Genomic DNA, 27172 nt, shown 5'->3' with positions numbered 1-27172 from the left:
CCCTTGGGCTTGTCTCAACCTGGCCCCGAGACCTTGTGCTGAAGCCACGGATGTGGGACGCGTGTCCTCACACGTGACGCCAATGCCAAATGCAGGGAGAAGCAAAGCAGGAGCCCATGAAGGGGCTGAGAGCCGAATCCATGCTAGCTGAACACGCCTGCTCATGTGCGCACACACAGGCCCCACCACAAATGCCATGGGACTGCGCTCCTGGTGCTGCATGGGCAGATGCTCCCACCAACACTAGTGATGTGGACGTGTCCTGAGGCAGTGCTTCCATTGCAAGGTTTTCCAGATTCATTAGGGTGGTGGCTCTTAGCCTTAGCATCTGCTAATGGCCCACCTGAAATCCCACCTCCTCCCTGGCTGTCACCAGAAATGCACCACCACTGCATTTGTAGTGTGGTCACGGATGCTGGCGGCATCATTCGACAGCCAAGGCTGTGGGCAGCACCTAACGATCTCCAGGAATGTACAGAGTTACGGGCCATGCGCCATATTCTCCTGGGCTGCCAGAGAGCAGTGAGACACTAGGCAGAGCCGCTGTGCCCAGCTCCCAGCACCACTACCCTGCAATAACGCTTTGACTGCCTCCTGAGAGCACTTTGATGCCAAGGCAGTGCCTTTTTATAGCTCGGCAGCAAGCAGTCCATTGCAACAGCCTTCTTGGGCCCCAGCAGGAACCCCCCTGAGCCTGGGGGACGATCCAGGTGGTCCTGTTAAATGAAGCTGCCAATGTCACGAGCCTATAAGTGCCTTTGGCTTGTAAGGAAGTCTGGGAGGTAGAGCTGTCATGTTACATTTATATCTCTAAACCTTCCCTTGGCAGACAGCTTCAGTGCTACCATGATCACATAACTCTTGATAGAGAAAGTCCCAGCACCGTAACGGGGTTTAGGAGCTGTAGAGGCCAGGCAGACAACAGAGGGAAGGGAACAGTGCAACATCCCTGAGCAGGCCCATGGGAGAATAAAGGTGTCCTGGGGAAACCCAGGTGTCCTTGGAGCCTGTCGGGCACTGGGTCCCCTACATATCACTGCATAAAGATGCCATGGGCCTGTCTTCAAGCCACCTCTCCACCAGCCTCTCCTTGTATTTCTTCTCCCTGCAACCTCCTTCCAAAGCAGCGAGAGCAAAGCGGATGCCCCGCTGTCTTCACCCCGGGCAGATTGGGCCAGTGCGGTCACTTGGCCTCGGCAGGCTGCTGCCACCCCAGTGCTGCACCAGCTAAGAGGCCTTCAGGAACAAGAAGGGAGGGAGATCTGGGCCTGACAGATCGGGCAGGGAGCAGAAAGCAGAGCAGCAGATCAGGTGGGGAGCACGGGGAGCAGAAAGCAGAGCAGAACCTCATAGACAAGTGAGCGATGTGGGCATGGGTAGGCAAATGTGACGATGCCGCACCACCAAGGGGCATCTCCCAGTGCCTCTGAACCTGCTCAGCGGGGCCTGGAAGTGGTGCAGAGGCTGGAGGAGACTTCAGCAGGGCTGTGCTGGGAGCTGGTACCAGCGTGCTCTGCCTTCAGGGCTGGAGTGGCTCCACAAAGCCTGTTCTCCCAGGAGGATCCCCTCAGTCCTGCTCAGCCGGGAGGCCAGAGAAAAGTGGGGCAGGTGAGAAGGGTGCATCTGGGGCACCCTCAAGGCTGCCTGTCCGTCGTCATTGATCCTACCACATGCTGTCCTCCCACGGGTCTCCCAGGTAATGCCTGGGGCGGATTCCTTCAGGACCTACCTCTTATGGACTGGAGCAAAGTCCTGGCCAGGGACGAGACGAGATTTCCCAAGGGCTGTGATTTCGCACAGGGCCTAGCACGACTAGGCTGCGCCCTACGACGGGGACCCCTGGGTTCTCCAGTATCGATCATAACCGCCACATGAAGGGCCATGCAACAGGGGAAAGCTCTCCCAGCGTATTGACAACCTCTCTGAGCCAGCGAGCTCTAGACCAGGGTGGCCGGCTCATGGCAGGTGTGCCACGGGCAGTCTCTTGCCTGGCGCACGGCAGGTCGGGGAGGACTGAGCAGGGGGCAGAAAGCAGAGCAGTAAATCAGGCAGGGGAAGGGGCTTGGGGTGGCACTCCGTGAGGGTGCAGGGCTCACTTTGTGGCACACCTGGCAGGGCACGGCTGGCTGCTCTGCCCACAGGGCTCTCCATCAGCAGGCTGACCCCAGGGGACAGTCCTTCCTGACCCTAAATGGGGCAATGGGTCTGACCGTGAGGACCCTATAAAAGAGTCCCTATACGTTTTGCCCGGGGCTCTGCTCTGGCAGTGGTTTCTGTGCCAACTTCCACTGCAGTTAGACGCTCTCGTGCGTGCGAAGCGGAGAGGCCGCAGGGGCAGGGCCAGGCTCTGCAGCATTTCTTGTGTGTCACAGCATGGAGGGAGCACCTTCCTCTGGGGCCGGGGGCTGCCTGCCACCCCGCTGGGATGCTGGGGCTGGCCAGGCAGATTTGGGGCAGGGGAAGGTCATGGCTGTTGTCCTGTGAGTCTGTCCCCCAGGCGACGGGCCGGACCTCTCCTGGCCCTGCCTGTTCTGCTCGTTCCTCAGCACCGGGCTCGGTCTGTTTGTGCATCCACAAAACGCCTCTTTCCCTGCCCTCCGGCGCTGGAGAGCTCATAAATAACAGTGCTCCACCTTCCCCGGCCGCACCGGGAGAGGTCCGTGAATAACGTGCGACCAGCTGGCACCCGGCCTGGATGAGGCCTCAGTGAGCAGCACGGCTGCGGTGGCCCCTTGTCACCGCTCGCCTTCGTCCTCCCATGTGCAGGCAGCCGCCCGATGGCTCTCAGGAGCTTTAATGGCTATCACGGCAGCTCTTGATTGATCTAATCCCGGTTCTCCCCCTCTGCCAGATGCTGATGGAGAAAGGAGGACTGCAGGAGGAGACAAATGGCTTGCTGCTACCATGGTCCGGGCATGTGGTCCGGCCTCCAGAGCAGGGACATGTCAGCAAACTGACTTGGCTTTTGCATGCCTCTCCTGGCTGCCTTTTATCCTTGAGCCAAAAACCCCATGGAGGTGATGGGAGATAAAGCGCAGGGTAAGATACAATGACCCATAGATGCGTCTCGCTTCATGCAGCGCCCTCCTGGCCAAAGACGACTGACCCGTGCCCACAGACTGCTGAGGAGGAGAGACTGGGGCTGGGAGACGCATGGAGCAGAATTGCTGCAGTCTCTGGAGATCACAAAGCTGTGACCTGAGAGGCTGTGGCCCTGCTCTGTCCCCTGCCCCACCCCAGCAGCCCTTGGGATGGAAGAGTCGTTACGCTTCGATCCTCCCCACCCAGTGACTGGCCAGTCCCTTTGTTGATGGACAGCGCGCACAATTTCCCTGGCCATCTATCATTGCCTCCCTGCTCTGACAGCAAAGATGTTTTTTCCCGATCCCCAGTCTCATTTACCTGCTTTGCTGCAACTTCAAGCCACTGGTCTGCATCCTACTCTGCAGCAAGAGAAAAAAGAAGCAAGAGAAAAAGCTGGTCTGCTTTCCCTCTTCTTTATGGCAGCCCCTCAGGCATTTGAAGACTGGTATCATGTCCTCTCTTAAGTGCCTTTTCTGCAAGCTGAACGTGCCTAGCTCTCCACAGGAAGATTTTGATCCGATGAGTCCCTAAAATCACCACTTCCAACCTGAAAACATGGCAAGAGGGCATAGCCAGAGATGCCAGAGGCAGCCTGCAATGTGCCCCCGGCAACTACAGGGAGATGCGGGCATCCCCAAGGTCCTGCCCTGCAGTGACAAGGAAGGAGCTGGTCCATACAGCCTCGGAGGATGTGCAAACCATGCTACATGGTGCGTGTTTAAGGCAAAACCCCCTTACACCACAGATCTGCTGCTCAGCTAGAGTGAGGCAGGCCCACTAGGTCCTTAGCTGGTGAGTTTGCTGGGAAAGAGCTAGGGCATGGAGGGAAGGACATTGCTGGTGCTGGGAACTGCCTGATCAGCATCTTTCCCAGCACCCTGGAGACCCAGAGGGCTCGGGTTTTTTGGAAATTTTTTCCATATTCTAGGTCAAATTAAGCAAATCATTTCCAAATCCTTTTGACTGAGCAAAACTCAATCATTCAAACACCATATGTGGTGCTACAATCAGCAAGTATCCTCCACCCCAGACTTTTCAGCCTGGGGCTTCAGATAGTCCCAAAACCATTGGCAGGCATCCTACGTGCAGACCAAGCCTGGAGACTTGAGGTTCGGATGTCCCGGGGTCTCACTTGCCCTTAGACAAAGCAAGCTAGGGAGGAGTCCCCCATTTCCACAAAGCAGGCGTGTAGCTGAGCTCCTCCCGCTGGAAGCTGGCCAGTGGGAAACTAATTACAAGACTTGTAGGGCGCCCTGTCCACAGTGCATTGGACAGGGGTGCACCCTCCGCTACACACTGCCATTTAAATCCATCTCGGTTCGGCTAACAGACCCGTGCAGCGACTGCACTTGATCTTAGCCCACATTCAGGAGTCTCCCTGGCTGCAGCGGGGCAGGGAGAATGCAGCCGCGGAGCCGAAGAGCTACTGGGACAACCCAGCTCCAGTTCCCTGAGCCCCCTCAGCCATGACCGGGGCTCTGTAGCACTGCTTTGCCATGTTTTCCTGGTGCTCCCAGATGCCCTCCTGAGCATCCTCGAGACACAGACCCATGATTTCCTCCCTGCAGAGTGATGGGCCACCAGCGTCCCTGCCCAGGGAGAGGTAGGTAGCTGCATGCATCTGAAGCTAGCAACCCACCTTCTACCAAGAAACCCCGTCATAGGCTGATCCACGCACTGCCTTGTCCTGCTAGTGGGTTTAAAGGCAATGAAATCCCCAGCCCTTTCATGGAAACCACTTGCAGGCACTTGCAGCGCTCCCCAAATAAAGCGAGTTTGTTGGATCTCATGCTGGGCATTTGCTGGTGGCCCGGCCTCAGTTAATATTGCTGCAAACTAGGGGCCACCCGCTGACGTTAGTGTAGGCAGGCAACTGCCCAACCACTGGATCTCAGTGTATACATAAGAGGTCTGGTCAAATCCATGCACTGTCTGAGTTGAAGTCCAATTTTACCTTCTTTCTGGCTTTACTTCCATCCACGGGATCAAAGCTGCTCCACGCTGAGCTGCTCTTGGTGCCAGGTGTTCCCTTCGGACCGGACGGGGTTCTGCGTGCTCCTTCCAGCTTTCTACACTGATGTCGAATGACTTCACATCATTTTTGCAGACATTGTGGCACCAAACAGAGGGCAACCCTGCTTTCTAGAGCCATCTTGAATCTTGCTATTGCTATACAAAATAGGGATTCCCTATTGCTATACAAAATAGGGATCCAGTCTCCTCCCGTTCGCCTGACACGCCTGACCCATTGCAACCTCCTCTTCTCGAAAGTGGTTTCTAAGCACATCAGTCCTGCGCGCTCCATTATGTCTGTGTTTGGGCTCTGTCTTCCCATTTTATTTTCAGGATCTTACATACACATCTCATGTGGAAGCTGATTGGTCTCTTCATGTGCCCAGCATATGTAGCCTGTGCTTCAGAAGCATAAAGCAGGGATGACGGCACACGAGTCTCATCTTCACCTTAGCTGATAGTTTGCTGTTATTCCATGCACATTTCTATAATAGCCCGAAAACGAGTAGGTGACAGGCTTAAAACTAATGAGAGAGGACTTTTTTATGCAACATGTCGTTAACTTGTGGGATTCGTTGCCATGGGAGGGGGTGGAGGCGGAGAGCGGGCTTCTAAAAGGGAAGGGATAAATTTATCGGTGATAGATCTAGTAATGGCTCCTGAACAGAACAGCTTGAGAGGCTTCCCCCGGCATTTCTAAACCAATAAATGGTGGAGGCAAGGCAGGGTATTGATTAGGATACATATCACTCTAGAGATACTCGGTTGGTTGCTCTCCATGGGCAGCATCCGGCCCTGCCACTGTCAGAGACAGGATCTGGCCTAGATGGACCACTGGGCTGACCCCATAGGGCACTGCTTCTGGTTTGAGGCACAGACCGCTGCCTTGCCCCCAGCCACGCAGGGTCCCTTCCCCCAGGCACTGCCATGCCGCGGAGGGATAATCATTCATGATGATTAATAGTAAGTAGCAAAGTGCCCACAAGAGGCCCCAAGGTGGACAAGCAGGACAGCGGTGAGATCCCAGCTGGGTGGGTGCAATGCTACCAGGGAGCCCAGAGCCAGGGGAGTTAAGGGGGGGCTGGTCTGGCGGGTAGGGGCCCAGGGGTGGGATTGAGGGGCCTCTCTGGTGCGGAGGCACTGACTCCACATGCTCTGCCCCAGCCTTCGCTCTTGCAAGGCCAGCCCAGGAGGCAGTGCTAGGCTAGAAAAGGAAGCAAGGGGATTTGGGAGCTGGATCACCCACCCCACAACACCCAACTCCGGGCTGCAGGAGGCTTGCTGGGAGCCGACGCTGGGCCAGCTTCTGGTAAACCACCATCGAGTGTCCCCAGGGCTGCTGACTGCAGAGGCCATTACATCCCAATTAATCTCATTACCGCCCCTTGGCATCATTCTCGCAGCTGCTGCAGCTTAATAAAATGCTATCGACTAGCGATTAAAAAGCCATTCCCTCTGGGCTCCAGGCTGGGTGGCAAATGATGGCCATCGAGGTGGGATTAGTTATGTCGGTACCTAGGAACCCTCTCTCGAGCATTGCTACCCTGGGCCTGTTTCCCCTCAGAGAGCATGAGGAAGAAACAACAGCTCCCTGAAGCCAGGAACGGGGACGAGCCGGGGAGCGAGGTTAGCCTGGGGGGCTGGATTCTGCATAACCACCCTCATCCTCCAAAGTCATCGTCCCCTCTGCTGCCACCCAGGTTTCTCAGCCTTCAAAAGCGATACAGGACCCCCACAAGCAAGGGGCGGGGGTCCCTAGCAGTGCACTGTGGGCAATGGGGCTTTGGGGGAAGTGTGGCGTTGTGTGGGATTGTCCCCGGGAGGGTTTTGCAGGGCACAAGGGTTTGATGTGGGGCATGGGACATACATCTTCTCATTCCCAGGATCGTGGTCCCCTGGGGTGAAGGATGCTGCAGGATGCAGGAGGGGAGGCTTCCCCCGCAGGGCTCAGGAAGCGGGGGAGTGCTCCCCTGGCCAGCATGGGGACTTCACAACCCCTGACCCTGACCCCGACCCCGACCCAGCTCACGAGCCAAGGGCTCTCCAAGCCAGTGACATCTTCCTCATAGGGCCACTGCCGCCTCCTCCGCAAAGCCCTGCCCCAGTGGCCATCCCAAAAGCGGGTGCTTTCCCGGTCGTGACCATCCCTGGATGGGCCTGATTCTGAGGCTGGAAGTGGGGGAGCACAGCAGAGGTTTCCTATGCCAGCTCCTCTCCAAACCCCGGAGCTAGGAAGCGGCTGGTGGAAACCCCTCTCTTCAGACCCAGCTCAGGCACCGGCTCCTGTATTTTCCTTCCCTCGTTCTTTCGGGGACGTGAAAACAGAGCCTGGGACACAGTGCAGTCCGGACCCAAGGCTCCCTGAATGCAAGGACTCCCGATGACCTGGCTCGGGCTCCTCGGGGCGAGGCAGGACAGATCGGCAGGGTCTCCATGGTCAGGCCGGCTGGTCCTCGCAATGTCCGCAGTGCTCGGTAAGGGAGGATCCGTGGGGGCAGTGGTGCAGTCTCACCCCCCTTTGATTCCTGCTCCACTAAACTTGAAGACCAGCTGCCTGGGAAGAGCAGTGGGATTTCTATTTGAGCAGCAATGAGAGAGTTGATTGACGTCATAGCTCATTATCTTCTTCCAGACTCCTGCTAATCTCTCTCCACTCCCCAGGTGTGAACCACCCTTTCTCCTTTCTGCTCGGCTTGCTACTCCACTATTCAAACAATCCCTTCCTCTGAAGTTTTGTTGGTTAGCCATTCCCAGGACTGTCTCTTCTGTTTCCTGCAGCCTGTTTTTAGCTCTAATTTAAAAAGTTAACTCAGGTGTAGTCATATTCACTCAGGCATAGAAATGCTGATAGGGAAGTCTTGGATGCACTGTGCAGGTGCTCAAGAAGGCTAGATTTTATTTTATGACTCTCAATGAGAGACATACATCTACCTATAATGGCGGCAGGACTAAATGCCACAATATCTTTAGACCTTTTTTTTGCTGAGCATGTTGTGTGTGCTTTAAACCTTATCTATTCTCTAGCAAATGAGTGCATGTTCCAATAAAGTCATGTTTGTTTCTGCTTTGATCTTGAACTGAGTAATGTAGCCTTAGCCCCCTAGTTTATTGGTAAAGCTTTTAGCTTCTCTTTAACTGGGGAAAAATAGGTGTGTTGTATGTGCAGAGGGTTTGATGACGAGCCGCACCCTCCGCATCCCCCCCCCCGCAAATCCTAGATCTGCCCACAGTGCTCAGACACTTCATTAGCAGGGACCAGAAACCAGAGGAGAGAACAGTTTCATCAGGGCATCCCTGGCTTTGCCAGCCGGATGGCTTGGAGATCTTCAGGTGGCATTTTGGAGGCAAGACATGTCCCGGTGGTGTGGCTGGAGGAGCTCTCGGGGGCGTTGGGGGGTATCGATCTTCAGGGCTCATCGATCGCCCGTTCTGGCTCAGGGATCGTGGCTGCTCCAGCCGTGCTCCTTGACATTCAGTGACATTTTCCGAACGCTGCCTTTGAAGAGCAGCTCAAAAATCGTTCGTTGACCTGGCACTGCTTCTCTGGTGCACTTTGGAGGCCACAGACTCTGCTGGGACGTGGCTGCTCATGGTCCGTGTGCCAGGCCTCAGCCGCTGCCGACGGAGGTCCTGCTCTGTCACCATGACCCCCCTTGCCCCCTTCACAAGACTTCGGTGGTGGCTTCTCACCATAGCTCTGCAGTCATTTCACTGTGCTGTGCCAGGCTGGGGAATGGCCAAGTGACTTGACCCAGGCCACAGAGTGCATCAGTGGCAGGGCCGGGGAAAAAGCCCTGGGTTTGACTTTGTGCACTGGCACCAAGGCCCCATGAAAGCCATGGGGAGGTTCGGATCTGGTCCTTACAGGTCGTTAGGCCCAGCAGCTAAGCGACGAGGAGGGATGGGTTATGGGGCGGCTGTGTGAGGGAGCCACATAGCATGCCCCCCTCATACGTCCCCAGACTTCAGGGTGTTTGACAGCCCAAGCCCCCCCAGAGCTCTGCTGCTGGGCCTCCTGCCCCCAAGACCAGGATGGGAGCCAGCCCCGAGGCTTTCTGAACCAGAGGCCAAAACATGACTTGCTCAGCCAGGTGAAAGTCAGACGGCAGGGCTGGGCCACCCCCTTGGAGGGGCAAATCTAGAGCCCGGTCCGCCCAGGTGCTTGGATTGGGCCCATTTTACAGCCCCCAGACACCCACGATGTGGCACAGGGTGACCTGGGTGAGAAGCTGGTGGGACGCCCCAGCCCATGTCGGCCTGGCTCAGGCCCTAGCCTCGAGGCCCCGGCTGTGGGATCAGGAGGAAGCCAGGAGTAACCCCAGGACAACGCAATGCCCTTGTCCGGCGCAGGCGGGAGGATGCAGCAGCTCCTCTGCCTCCCTCCATGCCCAGCCAGACACCGCGCTCCCTGCAAGCCCCTGCTGGGTTTTACCCCCTGCACTGCTCAGTCCCCAGGCCACGTGTGGCAGAGGTGACAGAAGTGACACCGCCCCACTCTCCAGCAAGCCACGTGAAGGCTGTTACACGACTCTGGGCAATTCCCAGGACCAAGGGGGAACTGGGTTCTTCTAAACACACGACAAGGAGAAGAGGACGCGGCTTCTCTACATAGGATAGGCTGCAATGGCCGTATCCGGCTGGGACACCGCTGGCACGGGGCGGGGAGCGCGAGAAAAAAGCACTCGAAGGACCGGCAAGAATCTCTGCAGGTTTAATTCTCAAGCCGAGTGACAACCAGCTCACAGACACCGGGGAGAGGGATTCCCTCGCTTCCCAAAAGTGCTCACAGGGGGAGTACAGGGGGTAGCTGCCCGGGAAGCAGAGGAGCCAGCAGCTGGCACAGGGGGCTGGCAGCTGGCGGGAAGGCTCCCGAGTCCCCACGGGGAGCATACACGCTCCAGGGCAGCAGCCACCCCCTCCGCCATGTGCCCCCAGCCCGGTCTGGGGGACGGATGGTGTCTCCGGGACGCAGGGAAGGGGGCACGGGGTGGTCCTGCCTCATCCGAAGCAGAGGCGGCGAAGCCACGATGTGCTGGGGCAGCCAGGCGGCCGTGGGTGCCGTAAGCGTGGACAAGCTGGGAAGAGTCTGCCCTTGACCCTGCCGTCCTCAGTCGGAGCCGTCGAGCCCCGGGCCTGTTGGGAGATGCTGAACCGCTGCGTCTGCTCAGCCCCAGCGAGATCCGGTTGCCGATTCCCTCCACACCAGCCCCCCCCGACCCTCTGCTGCCCCCCGACGTGTCCGGGCCAGCGCCACGGCTGCCGGCTGCTGTGATATGCGGTGTGCGCTCCCAGCAAGCTCCAGCTCCCGGAGGCCTGTGATTAGCTCGGTTCTCAGCCACGGTCCGTTTCCAGCCCTCGTGACCGGGCAGAAAAGCTGGGCTGTGTGCGATTGCCCTGCACGCTGGGACCCGGAGAGAAAGGGATGAAGCCTGACTGCTTTGTTCTCCTAGAGTCACACCAGTGCTGGGGACTGGAGCTGCGATAACAAGCTCCTGCACATCTGAACGGGCACATGGGGAAGGCGGTGCGAACCAGAGCACTGGAGGAGGTTGGGGCTGCAGGAAGGAGGGGGTCGGGGTAGGAGGAAGCCCGGGGGGGTGGTGTGTGAATGGGGCTGGTATGGGAAGAAATTGGTAAAGAATTCAGAGCTGATCCCTGGCTGCACTGAGGGCTGTGAACAACTGGGCCACATGGCTGACACACTAGCACCCCGGCTGTGACAGCCCTGAACCACCCGGTTCTGGCTGGCACATCACGGTGTGATCCTGCCACAATGCCACCCTGCTGTGATGTGCCCTTGCTGCCAGCTGGGCATGGGCAGCCAGGGGCTGGCCCGCCAGAGGCAGGGCAGCACAGCGCACCGGGAGACCCAGCCCGGGATCAGCAGGGGACAGAGGCAGCGGAGAGACAGATCTTCCCTGGCCTACAGCAGTGTGGGGAGAGCGCTGCCCCGTGGCCATGCTCCAGCCCTCTGCATGGCTGAATCTCCATCTGAGTCCCTGCTTCTCAGGTGTAGCAGTGGCTGCAACCCCAGACCTCTGTCGGCTTCAACCCCTGGGCTCAGCTGCGCTCACCAGGCTCCGTTTGCTCCCTTCGTCTTCTATGAAGCTGCTTTGGGGCTGCCAAGCGTTCCTGATACAACCCGCCCGTGCTCAGTGCCAGACCAGGGGCTCTGGCTCTGCCCATGGAGACAGCAAGGGCACAGACCATGGTGTGGGCCAGCAGCCAGGAAGAATTGTTGCTCTTAATGTGGACCCAAATTTGACAGGTCCCCTCCCACACCATCCGGAGGCCCTTGGCAAGCTCAGCCCTGGGGGGGTGAGATGGAGACAGAAGCCTGTGTCTGGGCAGTGACAGCGGGTACCACAATGCAGGGGAGATGGGAGTGGGTGACCGCGAATGCCAGTCCTGGCCTGTCCCATCCCCTTGCGGTCACATCCGAGCCTGGCGGGTGGGGAAGGCTCTCAGTCAAAGACCTCCCCGTGCTCGTTGCCACGCTCGCCCTCCCTGTCCATCTCATACTCCTCCAGGTCAGCCAGGGGCAGCCCGTTGCCGCTGGGCACGTGCTCGCACACCGTGCTGCGGGTGGTGACCCGGGTGACGCTGGGCGAGTACTTGCGGGAGCCAAGGCGCTGGAGGTGCTGGTGACACATCACCTCCTTGAACATCTCCCGGAAGCGGGTGGACATCAGGTTGTAAAGGATGGGGTTGGTGGCTGAGCTCAGGTAGAAGAAGACCCCCGAGATGACGTGGATGTACTGGAACATCTCGTGCATGTTGCCCGTCCAGTTAGAGATGAAGCTCCAGACCAGCCGGTCTGTGTGGAAGGGGGCCCAGCAGATCCCAAACACGACCACCAGGACAACTGGAAGGGAGAGGGGAGAGCGGCGTCACCGGGCACCGATGACTGCCTGCCTTGCAGTCCCTGCCTTTGCGGCATCCTTCCCTCCCTGGGAGCTAGGAGACCGGTGGCCAGTGTAACACACCAGTAAAAATGTGCGTCACACTCCCTCTGCAGCCATACACCTTCACAAGGAAGCCAGGTTTAGTGGTTAGGGCATCAGGAGACGAGGGTTCAGTTCTCTGCTCTGCCACCGCCTCTACCCATGTCCCTGGGCAAGTCACTTAGCCACTGTCGCCCCAGTAGGGCTGCCTCCCCTGCCTATCCTGAACAGAGCTCCGGGGTGCTCAGATACTGTGGGAATGGGGCCTGCATAAAGGAAAACAACCTACTGCTCCCACCAGTTGCTGAAATGACTCCTCGACTTGTGCTGGATTCTGCCCCAGAAAAAGCCTGGGTGGGGTGGGCTTGAACAGGCACTGGTGAGCCTCCGTGTCACCTGCTGAATGGGATCCCTGCCCCTTCCCCCCTGGCTCCGGACATGCCCTTGCAAGCCGGCTGGCAGCCTGACCCCAGGACCGGCAGCTACCGTGCTGGAGCGAGTCAGCCCGGAGATGCCCGGCGTGTAGGGAGAGACCGCTCCAAGCCCGAGGCCAGCCCCCTGCTCCCAAAGTCTGGGAAAAGCCAGCCTGGGAGGTTTGAAATCCCTCAGGCTGTGAAGGTTAAACCCCAGTGCTCTGGGCACTGTGGGAGACAGGTGCCAGGCCTCCCCATCTTTGGCCTTCCCAGAGCTTCTGCTTCCAGCCCTGTGCAAATAGCAGGGCTTCTCCAGCCTGCCAGAGACCCCCCACCCACGCCAACAGGGACAGTGGGTGCTCAGCTCTGCATCAAGGAGGCAGATGGGGGAAACACCTTGGGAGCAGGGCTGCTCTGGAGGAGGCAGCAGGACCTGAGCAGGGTGTCTGCCAGCGTGCGGGGCAGCAGGCCCTGGGGTGCTGGGCCCAGGGCTTCGGGGGGGTGCTTCCACGCTCCGGCCGCTGGCTGCGCCCCGCACCGTGGGGATGCGCCTCCTCATGCAAGGTCCATCGCCAAATGCTTCCAGTCCCTGCTCCAGGAATGGTGGATGTCTCCTCAGCCCTGCTAGCTGGAGGTGCCACATGCCGCGCAGCTCCGGGCTTCCCGGGAGACCGACTCGGGGTCGGCAGGACTCGGCTGGCCTCTGACTTGGCTGCACCTTGTTTTTTCCAGGGAAGCGCCCGCCTCTGTCTGCAAGGGAACGGGAATCCAGGCTTCCCCTTGACCTGTGCATTCATGGGAGAGGCCAGGCCCAGGGGATGGGAGTCCCCGGCCGCTCCAGCGGGTCTGGGCTCTGCAGACCAGCCTTCAGCGCCCATCGGATCCAGGGGTCACAGCCGCTCAGGGACCCCAACCTTCAGCTCATCGGGGCTCCCTGGCAGCAGCCCCCGCAGACAGCCGAGCCCACAACAACATCTGCTCCTCGATGTTGCCAGCCAGCAGTGCTGCGGGCACTAGCGAGTGGCTGGGACGGCTGCTGAGTGTGGGCACAAGGCTTTGCCCGGCCCGTGGCGGCTTGTAAGGTGTGGCAGATTAGTGGCTGGCTACGACTATCCTGGTGAGGACGAGAGGCGTGCTGCTCGCCCCGGGGACTGTGGCTCTGCTCTCCGGGGATGTGCTGCAGCAGGGACATGGGGTCTGGTTAGGATCTCCCCCTCCATTGCCTGCCAGGGCTGCTCCAGACATCGCTCTGCCACGTGGCTCTGTGTCTCGGCAGGCCCACGCCCTGCCGTCAGGCCCCCCGAGCTGCAGCCAGGCTGGGGCAGGGAGCCTGCGGCTCGGCACACGGAGGCAGGGGGCTCGGGGAGGCAAGGCTTCCTGCACTGGGTTGCATCCAAGTAGCAGCCGAGCACACCTGGCAAACCCTGCTGCCTTGGAAGGCTGCCACCGTGATTAGCGAAATTAAACAGCCCTTCATTAATGAAGCAATCGTGCCGGTGACCCCAGGCTCCGCTCCCAGGTTCAGGCGGCTGGCTCGGGGGTGGGGCCACTATCTCCAGCTCTCTGCTGGGGGCGGCCAGGGGTCTTTCAGCGCACCCTCTCCCTGCCTGCTTGACCATCTCTGCTGGCCAGTGCAGACAGGGACCTGGGAATCGGGTGTTGCTAGAGGCAGCAAGCCCCTATGAAGCTCGCCCCCGGGCCCAACACCCCACCACCTCGCCCATGGGCATCTCTGCCCAGCGTGGCACCAGATCTACAACAGACCTGGGTCGCGCTGCCTCCCCGCCAGCTCTAGACTCGTCCTCAGGTGTCCCCCAGCAAAGCCAGTGGGATGGAGGCGTCTCTGCTACAGCGCTGCATTGCAGTTACCTCCCTGCTCTTCCTGCAACAGCGCGATGCGCCCGGCTCCTGCTTCACCCGAGCGCTGCAGCTACAGGCAGCCTGGCTGCAGCCCCCACACCCTCCGCTCTAGCGTGGTGCGGCACCGAGACCTGGGAGCAGCTCCCGGGTAGGGAAACAGGAGGCAGGACCAAGCCGTGAGGCAAGGCCTGTGTCTCTTATCTCTCCGCACAACTTTGTGCCCGCCGGCCATTCTGCCTTGTTTGAATTGCAATCAAGCTAACGGAGAAGCCTAGGGGCACTGTGACTTCCCGCCTGTGCCTGTTGCCCTGGCACAAGGGATCAGCGTGCAAAGGCAGCTTGGTGCTCACACACGGGCTGGAACTACAGCCACAGCTGGTGTGCGTGGGCTTAGCTCCATCGTCTTGCATGGGGCAACGGGGCTTTGCACCCTGTCTGGCCCAAGGTGTCTCAGTTATACACCCGAGCATGGAGCGAGGTCCCTGCTGGGCGCTGGAGCCAGGGGATGCCAGGCAGTGCAGACCTGGCTGGTGTGGGGGGCACCACAGGGCCTGGTCTGTCACCCCCACCCCCACAGCCATCTCCAGAGCAGGTCCCTACTGTAGCCTCGCTCCTGGCTGGGCCGTACGGATGCCGGGGGCACGGCACCGAGTAGCCTCCTGAGCCCCCCGGCCTTCCTCTCTCATGCAGGCTGCAAGGGCTGGGCCTGACAGGGGCTGAAGGCTTGCAGCGGGGCTGCTGCGCACCCCACAGACCCTGCCCAGGGCTCAGGCCACCAGGAGCGCACGCACGCACCATGTGCCCGGAGATGCGGGTGTGAAGGCAGAGCCTGCCTGGAGGGGACGAGCTCCCGCTGAGACCCCTCACTCCCGGCATCATACTGCCATTATGGGAGTAAAGACCCTTTGCAAACCCTCGCATGGGGAGGCTGGGTAGTGCCCTGGCTGAGCTAGCCTATGCCATCTGCTGTCCCCCTCGCACCCTCCTGGCCATGCCGGACACCTGCACAGGCCAGGGGTCATCCCGGCCCCAGCCCACATCACTCCCCTCCCGTCTGGACTTCAGCCTCCTCCTCCCATAGCCCGCGAGGTGCGGGGTGGCACCGCCCAGACATCTTTATGTCCCGAGTGCTGGGCAGCTCGGAGGGGCGCGAGGTGTCCCCCCGAAGCCCCAGGAGGCTGGAGGTCTGGCCCACGGACTTACACAGCATCTTAGTCACCTGCCTCCTCCGGACCTTCTTCTGCTGGGCTCGGACATGGTGGTAGTCACTGTCCCTGCCCGCCTTGGCCTCCAGGCTCTGCAGCATCTTCTCCTTCCTCAGCTGCAGGCCGATGAGCAGGTAGAGGATGCTGAGGGTGCCCATGGGCAGGAAGAAGAAGAGGATGGTGGTGATCTGGATGATGAGGTTGTAGAGCACCAGCGGCTTCACCACCATGCAGATAGCCGAGTCGGGCACCATGCCCCGGCCCGGCACGTACAGCGGCCTGATGCCATGGAGGCTGGTGTTGGGGATGGAGCAGAGCACCGAGAGCACCCAGATGGCACCGATGACCCGCTTGGCGTGGTTGCGGGTCACCACGTACTTGGCCTTGAGCGGGTGCACCACGGCGATGTAGCGCTCCACGCTCAGGGCCGTGACGTTGAGGATGGAGGCGAAGCACACGGCCTCGAACAGCAGCGTCTTGAAGTAGCAGCCGCCCGCGCCCAGCAGGAAGGGGTAGTTGCTCCACATGTCGTACAGCTCCAGCGGCATGCCCAGCAGCAGCACTAGCAGGTCCGACACGGCCAGGCTGAACAGGTAGTAGTTGGTGGGTGTCCGCATGAACTTGTGCCGCAGGATCACTAGGCAGGTCAGCGTGTTGCCCACGGCGCCCACCACGAAGATCAGCAGGTAGGTGGTGCAGACGGGCACGAAGAAGCTGGACCGCCGCGGCCCCAGGTACTTGTCCCGCAGCTCGTCCTCCGTGAGGGTCATGTCCTCCGGGTCCACGTGGCTCTGATTGCAGAGCACCTCGGCCTCCAGCCGGGCCAGGTAGTCGCCGGGGGGTGCCAGGCTGGTGCAGTTGGCGTAGGGGTACATGGCCTCTGGCTGCAACGAGACTCACGGGCATGGGGGAGATGCCGCGAGCAGCCCAGGTGCTCCCAGCCCTTCTCCATGCAAGACGTCCGCCCTGGGCCCACCCAGCTTCTAGCCCTGTCCCCGGGACAGCTCTGAGTGACCGAATCTCTATCCGAGTCCCTGCTTCTCAGCTGTAGCCACGGCTGCAACCCCAGGCCTCTGTCGGCTTCAACCCCTGGGCTCGGCTCAGCTCAGCAGGCTCCTCTTGCTCCCTTCCCCTGCCACGGGGCCGCCTCGGGGCTGCCAAATGTACCCGATACAACCCACCCCCCCTCAGTACCACGCCGGGGGGCCGGCGAGGGCACAGACAGCAGCCGGGAAGAGCTAATGCTCTTAACGCAGACCCAGCTTTGGCAGCCCCCTGCCTCAGTGCCTGGGAGCTCTTGGAGAGCGCAACCCCCTGCCCCCTTGGTCCCGTGCAGGGTCAGGGCCCCAGCCCCATGGCGCGGGGAGGCTGGACCGCGTGGGGCTTTGCCCGGGGTGCCGCTGGATGGGTCCGGCCCTCAGCAGGGGCATGTCCATCCCCGCCCGCGACAGGCTGGCCCTAGCACTGCACTGGGCTGCCCCCCCGCTACTGCACCAACGCTGCAGCGGGCTTTTCTGGAGGTGCCCACCCGCCCCCCAAACCTCCTGGTCTCTCTGGGCCAAGCCTGCAGGCCTCCAGCTCCTGCTCAGCGCTGTCTCTGCTTGACTTGGGGGGGGGTCCTTCACGTGCCCGCTGGACCGGGGGGCCGGGGCCCTTCTCACCCCACAGTCCCTCCGGCACCAGCCTTGGCACGTGGCCTCAGGGTCGGCCCTTGCCCTCGTCACACCGCAGGGGGGGAAGCCAGAGGGTGGTGGCGTCGCATCTTGCCCAGACACTGGATGAGCTTTCATAGCCGTCAGGAGAGTCCGGCTGCCCCCCGGCTCCTTCCAGCTCAGCCCCCCGGCCAGGGGCTGGGGAGTGGGGCGGTGAATGGGACCAGCCAGGTCCTGGCAGGAGTTTCCCACTTACCTGTGCGAGGGGCACCGCGGCAGCACGCCCGGGGAGGCGCTGGAACGACAGAGCAGAGCACGGCTCGGGGTGCGTGACGGGGACACCCTCTCCAGCTGGGGCACGGTCCCCTCCACCCCCTCCAGAAGAGCCGCTGGCGCTTCGGGGCCCCAGCGCTGCATGTAGCGTCCCACGCTGAACTGGAGCCGGCCGGGGAAGCTTCCTTCCTTGCCACGGCCACGAGCAGAGCCGGAGGGGGCAGGAGCCCGCACCCTGCCCTGCTGCGGCCATCCGGCACCCCCTGCGCCCACATCCCCGGGGCCGGCTCCCGGGGAGCTGGCAATCAGGCTGGGTCTCGGACACCCAGCCGGGCACCTGCTCACACGCACGTGCTCACAGCCAGAGCCCCCCTCTCCGCTCTGCCTGCGTGACGTCCAGGGACTGGACCCCCCACGCCTGCCCGGCGGCCTGCACAGAGAGCAGCCCCCTCGCCTCCTAGCTCCGGCTCCTGTGAATGCGCCGGTGCTCCCCACAGCAGCCGGCCCCCCCGGCTCCAGCGCTCCAGCACCCGGCTCCCCCCGGCTCTGGGGTCTGGCACCCCGCTCCCCCCAGCTTTGGAGCTCTGGCATCCTGTTCCCCGGCTCTGGGACTCCAGCACCCCGCTCCCTGCAGCCCAGCACGCTGCGTCCCCAGGGTCGGGGCTCCAGCACTGTTCTCCCCCAGCCCTGGGGCTCCAGCACCACGATCCCCTGGGCTCTGGGGCTTGGGCACCCTGCTCCCCTGGTCCTGGGGCTCCAGCACCACAATCCCCTCGGCTCTTGGGCACACCACTCCTCCGGTCTGGGGCTCCAGCACCACAATCCCCTTGGCTCTGGGGCTTGGGCACCCCACTCCCCCGCTCTGAGGCTCCGGCACCCTGCTCTTCCTGGCCCTGGGGCTCCGGCATCCCCATCACTAGGGCACCAGGTGCTCCAAGTGTTGCTCGTCTGGAGGGTCCCGCCTGGGTGGGCAGGGGGCGGAGGGGGGCTCACCGGGCTACAGGGTCCAGGCAGAGAGGGCTGGGGCTGGCCCGAGCATCTTCACAGCTCCGGGCAGAGTTTGAGGTGGCAGCTGAAGTCCTAACTCCATCGGCGCTGGTGCCCGCTGCGTGTGGGCGAGCTGCAGCGGGCTGGGGGGAAAGAGCATCACTGAGGCGGGGAGGGGACAGGGGCGGGGGCTGGCCGAGCCGCTGGCTTTTCCAGTGCCACCAGGGGGCGGTGCGGCCCCACGGCTCCCCCCCAGCCTCAGCTGCAGCAGTGCCCCTCACTCCCCACCCGCAGCCCCCGGCCTCGCCCTAGCTGCTGGGTCAGGCTGTGACCAGCAGGTCCTCTCCTCCCTCTGGTCTCCTTGCCCCTTTTGGAGACCCTTGCCCCATCCCGTGTGTAGCTGGGGCCTCCTGAAAGCCCCCGTGCCTGCCCATTTTGAGAGGGGAAACTGAGGCACAGGGGGGAAGCACTCACCTGAGCCTATGGAAGCTGAACGGGACTCGGGAGTCCTGATTTTGCCCAGCCCCTGGGGGCTAAATACCAGGCCCCTCTGGCCACGGAGGGAACCCAGGAGTCCGGGTGGCCAGGCCGGCTGCCCAAGGAGGTCACCCACCAAGGGCTCCGGCGCCGCCGTGCCAGCCTCCCAGTGCCCAGGTGCTGAGGCCACGTCACTGCCTGGGCCAGGCGCACTCCTACACCTGCTTCAAGGTCCCCCCCCACCACCACCAAATAGACCCCGGCGATTTGCTCCAGCCTCCAAGGCAAATATTTGCCCGGCGGTTTATGAAAGCTGAAACCCCGGAGCTGAGCGGGACCGAGGAGATAGGGCCATTGTTTGGCCTTACTAAAAGCCGTGATTAGCCCAGCTCAGCAAGTGGGGGGAGGAGGGGTGCAAAACGCCCCACGCCAGCTCAGCAGTGGCCCAGAAGGCAGCTCAGGCTGGTCGCGGGGCCAGGGCAGCAAAAAAGAGCCCAAGTCAAGTCAGGTGTGGGGGAGAGAGCGCAGCGTGTGCATCTCACCCACGACCCACGCAGGGTATCCGTGGCCTCTCCCCTCCCAGACAGGACGGGGTGGGGGTTAGATGGGAGCAGGGGAAAGCCACGTGGCCCCGTCCTGCCTGCCCCAGAGCCCCAAGAGACAGAGAATAGCAGCCCCCACTTTGGGCAGAGTCAAGGGAGCCCAGTTCCCTGTGGTCCTCGGGGAGCCTCAGGCTCTCAGTCGTCCCCAGGCCAGTGACATCCTGCTGGAGCCAGAGCACGGGGGCCAGGACCCCGAGGGAGAGCAGATGCCCACATAGCCTCTGCTTTGCCAGGCTGAGAAGTGCTGGGTTTTCCTGCCAGGCCTCCAGGCTCGTGCAGCCTTGTTGGACTCGAGGGCCCTTGAGCAAGGGGGACCATGAGAGATGGGAATAGTGGGAGGCTCCCGGGCCGAGGGATGAGGGCAGTGCACGAGACCCCGGGCTGCGGATCGGGAGTGAGGCTCAGGCTCTCCCTGCCTTACGGAGGCAGGCCGTGCTGCGTCCCCTGCAGCCGGGGGGGTCACAGCTCCCCCAGCCCCGCTGCGAATGGCCTTCGCCAGGGAAGGGACACGGGCTTGTGTGCTCAGGCAAGGGGAGAGTCTGCGGCAGGCGATGGCAGTACAGAGCCCATGACACATGGCAGGCAGTGCCATGCTCAGCTGGGAGGGGGCAGCAGTGCCAGCTTCGGTGCCGGGTGTCTCAGACATTTTTGCTGCAGGGTGTGCATGAGGCCACAGCCTTCCTGCTGGGTCACTCCCATCCGCCTGCAGACCCCTAACGAACGGGCCTGGCTCCCAAAGCGCCCAGAGCCCCCGTGCCTCAGCGTCCCCACTTCCTGCACTGATGAGCTTTTCGGGTGACTGGCAAATAGGGGCAGGGGGCTGAGAGAGCGGGGGATGCCCAAGCACTGGTTGGTGGCGGTGGCGACTAGGACACAGGGAGGGCATCCGAGCAGCCCCAAGGCTGCTGTAACGCATAGCCGAGGGTCGTCTTTCCACCTCGCAGCAGCCAGAGGCTCTAGGGCTGCGTGGAAATCCTGGGGCTGTCTCTGCAGACCTCAGCCCCTCTCGCTCGGGGCTGGCTGGGGCAGTAGTGAAAGCGCTGGGTGCAGCTATAGGTCCGTGGGCAGCTGGCCTGGCCCTGGGGAGCAGGGGGCTGGGAGCAGCATTCGCCGCCCAGCGCCCCACAGCCCCCAGCCCTAATCAGCAATCTGCAAACAAGGACTAATGAGCAGAGCAAACTCAGGGGAAGCAAATAATGAGCAGAGCAAACGCCGGAGCAGGGAAAGGGCAGGAGGGGGGAGAGCGGGCTGGCGGAGAGGGGCTCTCCAGGGAGCAGGTGCAGACAAGGGCCGGGGGCGTGGGGGGGCCTGTGACAGGGAGTGCCCGGTGCACCCGGCTTCCCCAGTCCGGCAGCCCTGGGCCCGGGGGCTGCAATAGAAGCTGCTGTCACTGGAGCAAAGGAGATGCCAGGGGCTTGGGGCAATATCCTAGCCCCCCTTGCTGCTCCTGGGGCTGTCCCGGCCCCAGCACCCCTGCCCATCTCCAGCCCTGGGAAGAATCGGGCCCGTTTTGGGGCCCGCGGGCTGGGAAAGCAGGGCCTTGACGCGGGCACAAGGGATGAGCGGCCGTGTGAGAGCAGGGCTGGATCGGGGCAGGGGGAGCAGGATCAGAGCTGGGGCCCAGCCGGGACCTCCTGCCCGCGAACAGTGTTTTTGTCCTGGCCTGGGAGAAAAACTTGAGCGTCCCCGAGATGCCTCCGCGGGTTGCTGCAGGGAGCGTGAAAGGCAGGGACTGGAGTTCAGGGAAAACTTCTTCCCTGCCGGAGCAGCAAGTCCCCCAGGAGCGCAGGCGCCGGCGGCCTTTGGGCTCTGCATGAGGGGGACGTTGGCCTCCGCGGAGGCTGGGGTGTCTGTGGGGCGCAGTGCTACAGCCCAGGCAGAACCGCAGCGGGGCCCTGCCCTGTGTTTCCCTCGGGGTCAGGCCAGCCACTGAATTTGGGGTCAGGAAGAGGAGGGGGGCTGCCTTCCTCCCCCGTTTGCTAGGATCCCCCCAGCGTGGTTCAGGAATCACTCAGAGCCAAGGGTCCAACTCAATCAGGGCCGGCGCTGAGTCCCGCGAGCCTCCGTGCTCTCCCATGCCAGCTGCCTCTTGCCGGAGCCTCTTGCAAGACACGGCCCCCACATTTCCCTTCCCGGCCACGCACGCCACCCCCGTCACACCCACCCCTGGCCCGCCACGCGGATGCTCATCGGTGGCTCAGTTAGCCTCCGAGGTACCGTGGGCTGCTGCGTGGACCCGCGAGTTTCCCAGGAAACGTCAGCACCGCCGTCGTCAGCCCATTAGTTCCGGTTGTGACGTCCCGGGGCTCGGCTGTCGCTGCCTGTTACGGTGGTTGTCTATCCGGGACCGTCTCAACCGGCACAGCTGTCTCAGTGCCCCCACCTCTCCTGCTTCTGGTATTTGGAAGAGGGGACGTTTTCCCCCACCGGTGGCATCCCACGGAGGGACAACCACCTGCGATGTCCCCCTGCACGCAGGCCATCGTCTCCTTCCGTCCCTGGTGACGCCAAGCCTGGCTCTCGGTTGAACGCGACGTCAGCAGGCGACAACCCACGCAGCATCGACGCCGTCCCTTGCGGAGGCCAAATGCGGATCGGAGTCTTGCTCCATTAGCCGGCACTTGGTGTCCTCTCTACCCCATTTTGCACCAGCCTGTTGGACTGAAGATAATAGGAACCAGCAGCGACAGGCTGACATTTGTGCGTCGCTGCAAATGGCTTCAACTCCCGGCCATCGTGCGGCGTCAGACGTTGTTGCACCAGGTGTGTCCTGTCTCGGGTGAACAGACTGGGCACGTGAGCCATTGAGCTATGGAGCCTCCCAGTGCCGCCGTCTCAGGGAAGCAAGCCTAATAGCCTAAGACAAGGTGGTTTTCTCCATCATGACTTTATGCCCGCTTTGCTTCAGGGATCCATTTTTTTCTGTGTCACCGGCGCAGGCTCTTTCACTTGACTTAGCCAATATTCGGGGTTTGTGTAACGAACCTTGACAGTCTCCTCAACGTTACCGTTCACTTGAGGCCTGTATAAAACAGCCGTGGCTCCGCTCTTGGGTTTTCAAGATGTAAATGACTCCCATATCCTTTTTCAACACCATTTCCAGTAGCAACTGAAGACTCAGTTTGGTGCCTTTAAAGCAAGCCCCGTGCGGTGTTGAGAATTCCCTCTTTATCTGATCATCAAAACTGGGAAGAGACTGTTTCAGCCACAAAGTGCTAAATTACTTTCCACGGGTCTCATCTTCATCAGCGTCTCTGGCAATCACAGTCCATGTTGCATCGGAGACACTGGACGGTGGTGGTTTTTTCAATCGGATTGGCGTGTCCATAATCTTCCCTTAGACTTCATTCTCCACTTCACCCTCATCATCAAATACTGCAGAAAATGGGCCTGCATCCAGCAAACCTCCACCTGGCAAAACCCAAAACCACTGCTGTTTGATACGGGGCAGGTGTCAATTCAGGTACTTGTAGTGATGGCGATAAGTGGTTTACAATCGACTTCCACTCGTGATAACCTTCTACAAATAGAGCCACAGTCGTGTTTGCATGGACAGGGCAGGACTTGTGCTCTAGTAGACCACGGGAACATCCATTTTGTTACTAGTCCTCATGGTAGATCAGCCACGTCTTTGTCCCTTGGACAGCATTATCGTGCAGGAACTGTGTCGGCGTCCTTCTTGGAGATGCCCCAAAGGCCCGCCTGTGCCCTTCCTGCCATGCAACCTCATGCCTGGGGCCTGTCTCGTGCCTCCCCTCCCAGCTCGTCAGAGTCTTCTTCAGGATCTGCATCCTATGCCCGCTGGCACCATTGCCCGCTGCTTTGAGCCGTCCGATCAGACACGGATTTCCTTATGCTGTCCACCGTTCCCAGGACGCTTTGGGCCTCTTCCTTCACTGCTGGGTAGTCTCGTGGGCGAGAGCTCAGGTCTGCTGGGATGTGTTACTTCATCCCCCGGGATGGCTGTTCCCATTGCCTGGGGTCGATGCTGTGGTGGTTTAGTGTCTGCCCTACAGCCCTGGCTCTTTCCAGAGTGGCTCGGAGCCTCTGGTCACACTCTTCTACTGCCTGTAACCCCTGCACCAAAATGTCCTCGACTTGCTGGTTGCCCCCGTCCCCTTTCTGCTACATGCATCCAGATGGTTTGAAGCCTCCGCCACAGGCACTGGGTGCTGGCCAGGGATGGGGATGGGGCTGTGCCAGTGTCCTGCTGGGACTTAAACCCAGAAGTTCCTGGCTAGAGGGTCTTGCCCTCCACTGCAGATCAGAGCGACACCACGTTTGGGGCCAGGAAGGAATCTGACCCCCAAATCAGATCGATAGACAGGTGGGGGGGGGCTGCCTTCCTCTGTAGGACGTACATTGAGCGTATATAGAAGGGGGTCACCACTCTCCCCCTCTTTACCTGGGGCAGGTTCGGGTGCTGTGCCTCGTGGGTGCATCGGGCTTTTCGGCCTCTCTCCCTTTATGCTGTAGCGTTGCTGTGATGATAGTCCAGGGCATATGCAAGAACCAAGATTGGTGGCGGGGGAATATCCTTTACTGGACCGACTTTACATCTGGAAGAGCTGTTTGAGAAGCCGTCCCTCAGGAAAAGCAGCAGAGGCTGCCAGAGCTGGATGCCAGCGAGAGCCCGCACTGTCTTTCCCCCTCATTACGTTGATAAATGCGATCACTTGAAAGCGGAATCGCCCTTAAGCCGCGGAGCCAGGAGAGTCCTCAGGAGCGGCTGGCGAACGTGTAAAGGGTGCTTGCTGGAGCTAAACCTCATTACGTTCATGAGTAAGACCCTTCAACAGGGGACGAGGGTCTTGGTTGCTTGTGGAGGGCACGGAGGTGAGCAGAGGGAGCCGGTGGGTTATAACCAGCCACAAAACCATGTTCGGTCTCTGGGTTTTTTTGGCATCCAAAGCTATGAGTTCCCATTCCCAGGCCCATCTTCCCAGGGTTGGGTAGGTTTCCCCTGAGGGCAAGAGCCGCGCGACCGGAGCTGGAGGGAGTGTCCTGCAGACGGCAGCGTCCCACGGGTGATGGGACGCTTTTGCCTGTCGTTTTTCTCCAGCAGCTCATTTGCAAGCGCCTATCCTGGGGGCTCACTTCCACCGCCCGGTGTGGACGTAGCCTGGCTCCCCTTCCAGATCCAGATGCTGCCCACTGCTTCCAGCTCAGCCCTGGTTGGCGCGGCAGGGCTGTGAGCGTAGATGCAGAGTTACAGCATCGAAGCTGGGCTGGCAGGGCCCGTCTCACCCTTATCCCATCCGAACCACCCTAGCCAAATGTCCGTCCGACCGCCCCGGGATGGAGACTCCACAGCTTCTCGGCGTGCCTGGGGCAGTGCTTGACCTCCTCATCTCCACCCTGCAGCTGGAGGCTGTGGCTCCGAAGTCCTGTCTCCTGCAGCCACTGAGAACAGCCCTTCTCCACCCTCTCTATAACTGATCTTCAGAGATGTGAGGCTTGTTCTCAGTCTCCTCTTCTCAGACTAGTCCCTGTGAATGTCCTGGCTCCTGCTAGCCGGGCTAGGAGGGCAATGAAACTACTGGTGTTATGGGACCAGCGAAAAGGCTGCAACACCCCTGGGAACCCCAGGTGTGTTGTCTGGGGAAGAGCCCAGCCCAGCTGGTGTCTGTCTACACTGCTCCTGGGACCCAGGAGAGCTGGACTGAGTCTGCACAAGGGGGCATGGAGGCATCTAGCTGCACGGGGTTTGTGCGTGGTACCCAGGGCATCCTGAGGACAAAAGGGATTTGAGTGAAGAGGAGCCAAACTCTGGTCTGTTGGGAGTGGGGAGGAAGGTTCCTACTAGCCCCAAGCGGGAAATCACTTCCCCCAGCATTTAACGGCAGCCACTTCTGGGGTGGAGCCCGGCAGAAGATCGACCGCTCACAGCAACGTTCGGCAGTGCGGGGAAAAACCTGGTGCCCAGCCGAGGCTGCAGAGAGGCAGAGAGGGACTCGCCGACGCGGGCGGGTGGCCAGGACAGCAGACCGAAGACCCCAGCCCCAGAGAGAAAGTGCTCTTGGATCTGGGACAGGAGATGGGACCTTGCCTGTATATTTGCTCCGAAAGGCGCCTCCGGCAGGGCTCCATCCAGGCTGCAGCTGTGCCACAAGTCCTTGAAACCACGGCCGTCCACGGCTCTGCATGTCCAGCACTCAGCACCGAGGAGCTGGATCAGCCCCCAGAGGCTGCTCGACTACAGTGAGCAATGGCTCAGGAAGGAGAGCCTGCCCCTTGCCCCCGGCCCACCCACCCACCCACCCACCCACGGCTAATCAGGCCCAGACCAGAGGCAACCGCGCTGCAGAGGCCCCTTTTACAGCCCCGTTCCCCAGCCCCCGGAGGAGCGCTCGGGCGGGCTTGAGTTATTCCTATCAATAAAAGCAGTGCATAAAGCACGGGGCTGTGTGTCTATGAGCCTAACGATTCTCGCCGCCACGGAAATCTGGTTTGATGGTGCCCATAAAACGCTTTATTTGCTCCATTTTATTAGTGGCAGGTATCGGGAGGGAGGGAGCCAGGCCCGCGAAGGCTGGAAAGCTGCTTCTATCGATTCACCCCGGAGGCTTCGTACCCAGACAGGAGGGCAGGGTGGGGAGGCAGAGTGTTTTCTGCCGGGTCAGGGGGCCGTGGACGTCACCGGGGATCGCCGAGGGCAGAGCAGAATTTCATCCTTAAGGTCTTTGGTGCCTGACGGCTGCAATGAGTCGACCTGGCGGCCCAGGCACGAGGGAGATCTGCAGCTTCGTTCCCACTTGCTGTGTGACCTCAGACGCATCACTTCACCCACCACGTGTGGTCCCCCTGCTCTCTAGAGAGGGACGCTCTGTGCAGGGCTGGGCTGGCGTGGGGCTGAACATTGCACCAATGGCCTTGCCTGGGGCTCAACCCAGAACAGCCCTGCCACGTGCATGAGTAGCCCCCCGCACCCCCTTGGGATTGCCGAGCTCCATGGGGAATCGGCCCCCGCGAGTGTCAGCATCACACCCGCCGGCCAGCCTGCCTGTGCCTTGCAGGAAGCCCCCCCGGGCATGACTGGCGCCGGGGAAAGGCACTGATGCCAGCGATATATTTTGGGCATTTTTCTGGGCTCCAGGGATGCCCCTTTGGCCTTCCTAGTCAAGGCACTAGGCATTGCCTCCCACCCGAATCCGGGTCCGCCAGAGGTGGACGGCTCCTAACCGTGTCCCTTAGAGGATGTGGCCCCGACCTCAGTTCTCTTGCCGTCAGATACGTTCTCCCAGTGCCTGACTCCCTTCCCCTTTCCAAACCCACAGCCGGTTTCTGCTGCCTGAAAAGTGACCTCTGGGCAGAGCTGGTGAGGGACCAGCGCGGTGGGAAGTAGCTTGAATGACCCCAGCCCAGCTGGAGAAGGAGATTGCAATAGGGTGACTGCTTGGCTGCACCCAGTGGCCGCCTCTCGGGTGCAGGAATCCAGTGACTTTAATTGCACGATGCTGCACGGCTAATTAGCAGCGATTACATCCTCTGAGAAGGGCGGGCAGGCTTGGGAAACTGCTCTCCATCCGAGCAGGAGGGAGCCTTGCATCTGCGGGCACAAAGCACGACCGTCACACCTCCATCACGCCTGACGTCACCGGGGCTCAGACGGCCGGACAGGACCCCTGCCAGGAGGCATGCGGCACGGAGAGGGGCAGCTGC

The 27172-nt window shown here is 61.0% G+C and overlaps 1 protein-coding gene across 4 annotated transcripts; it reads right to left on the bottom strand.

The window, feature by feature from the left end:
- Positions 1–9798: 9798 nt before the first annotated feature.
- On the bottom strand, positions 9799–25695 carry NMUR1 (neuromedin U receptor 1). 4 transcript variants are annotated; one of them, XM_090053572.1, is made up of 5 exons: positions 21728–25695; positions 18438–18574; positions 17428–17466; positions 15518–16403; positions 9799–11962 (listed from the first exon to the last, which is right to left on the bottom strand). In XM_090053572.1, exons 4-5 carry the CDS (start codon positions 16392–16394, stop codon positions 11562–11564), a joined length of 1278 nt encoding a protein of 425 aa, XP_089909698.1. In that variant the 5' UTR covers positions 16395–16403; positions 17428–17466; positions 18438–18574; positions 21728–25695; the 3' UTR covers positions 9799–11561. The 4 variants fall into 4 exon arrangements, with proteins under 4 accessions (XP_089909698.1, XP_089909696.1, XP_089909695.1 ...); XM_090053570.1 differs by having other exon boundaries at positions 17428–18574; XM_090053569.1 differs by lacking the exon at positions 21728–25695 and having other exon boundaries at positions 17428–18597.
- Between the last annotated feature and the right edge of the window lie 1477 nt (positions 25696–27172).

Source organism: Crocodylus siamensis, chromosome 6, assembly GCF_052110815.1.
Source record: "Crocodylus siamensis isolate JL-2025a chromosome 6, ASM5211081v1, whole genome shotgun sequence".
In the NCBI taxonomy this organism is placed as follows: Eukaryota; Metazoa; Chordata; order Crocodylia; family Crocodylidae; genus Crocodylus; species Crocodylus siamensis.
This window is presented reverse-complemented; position numbering and strand designations above follow the sequence as displayed.

Excerpts from the sequence above, each read along its gene's own strand:
- NMUR1 (XM_090053570.1), bottom strand. The coding sequence starts at position 17,697 with ATGGCCGCAGCAGGGCAGGGTGCGGGCTCCTGCCCCCTCCGGCTCTGC. Across the intron at positions 16,404-17,427 it reads CCGCGGTGCCCCTCGCACAG|CCAGAGGCCATGTACCCCTA; the intron begins GTAAGTGGGAAA and ends GTCTCGTTGCAG. Across the intron at positions 11,963-15,517 it reads GCAGGTGACTAAGATGCTGT|TTGTCCTGGTGGTCGTGTTT; the intron begins GTAAGTCCGTGG and ends TCTCCCTTCCAG.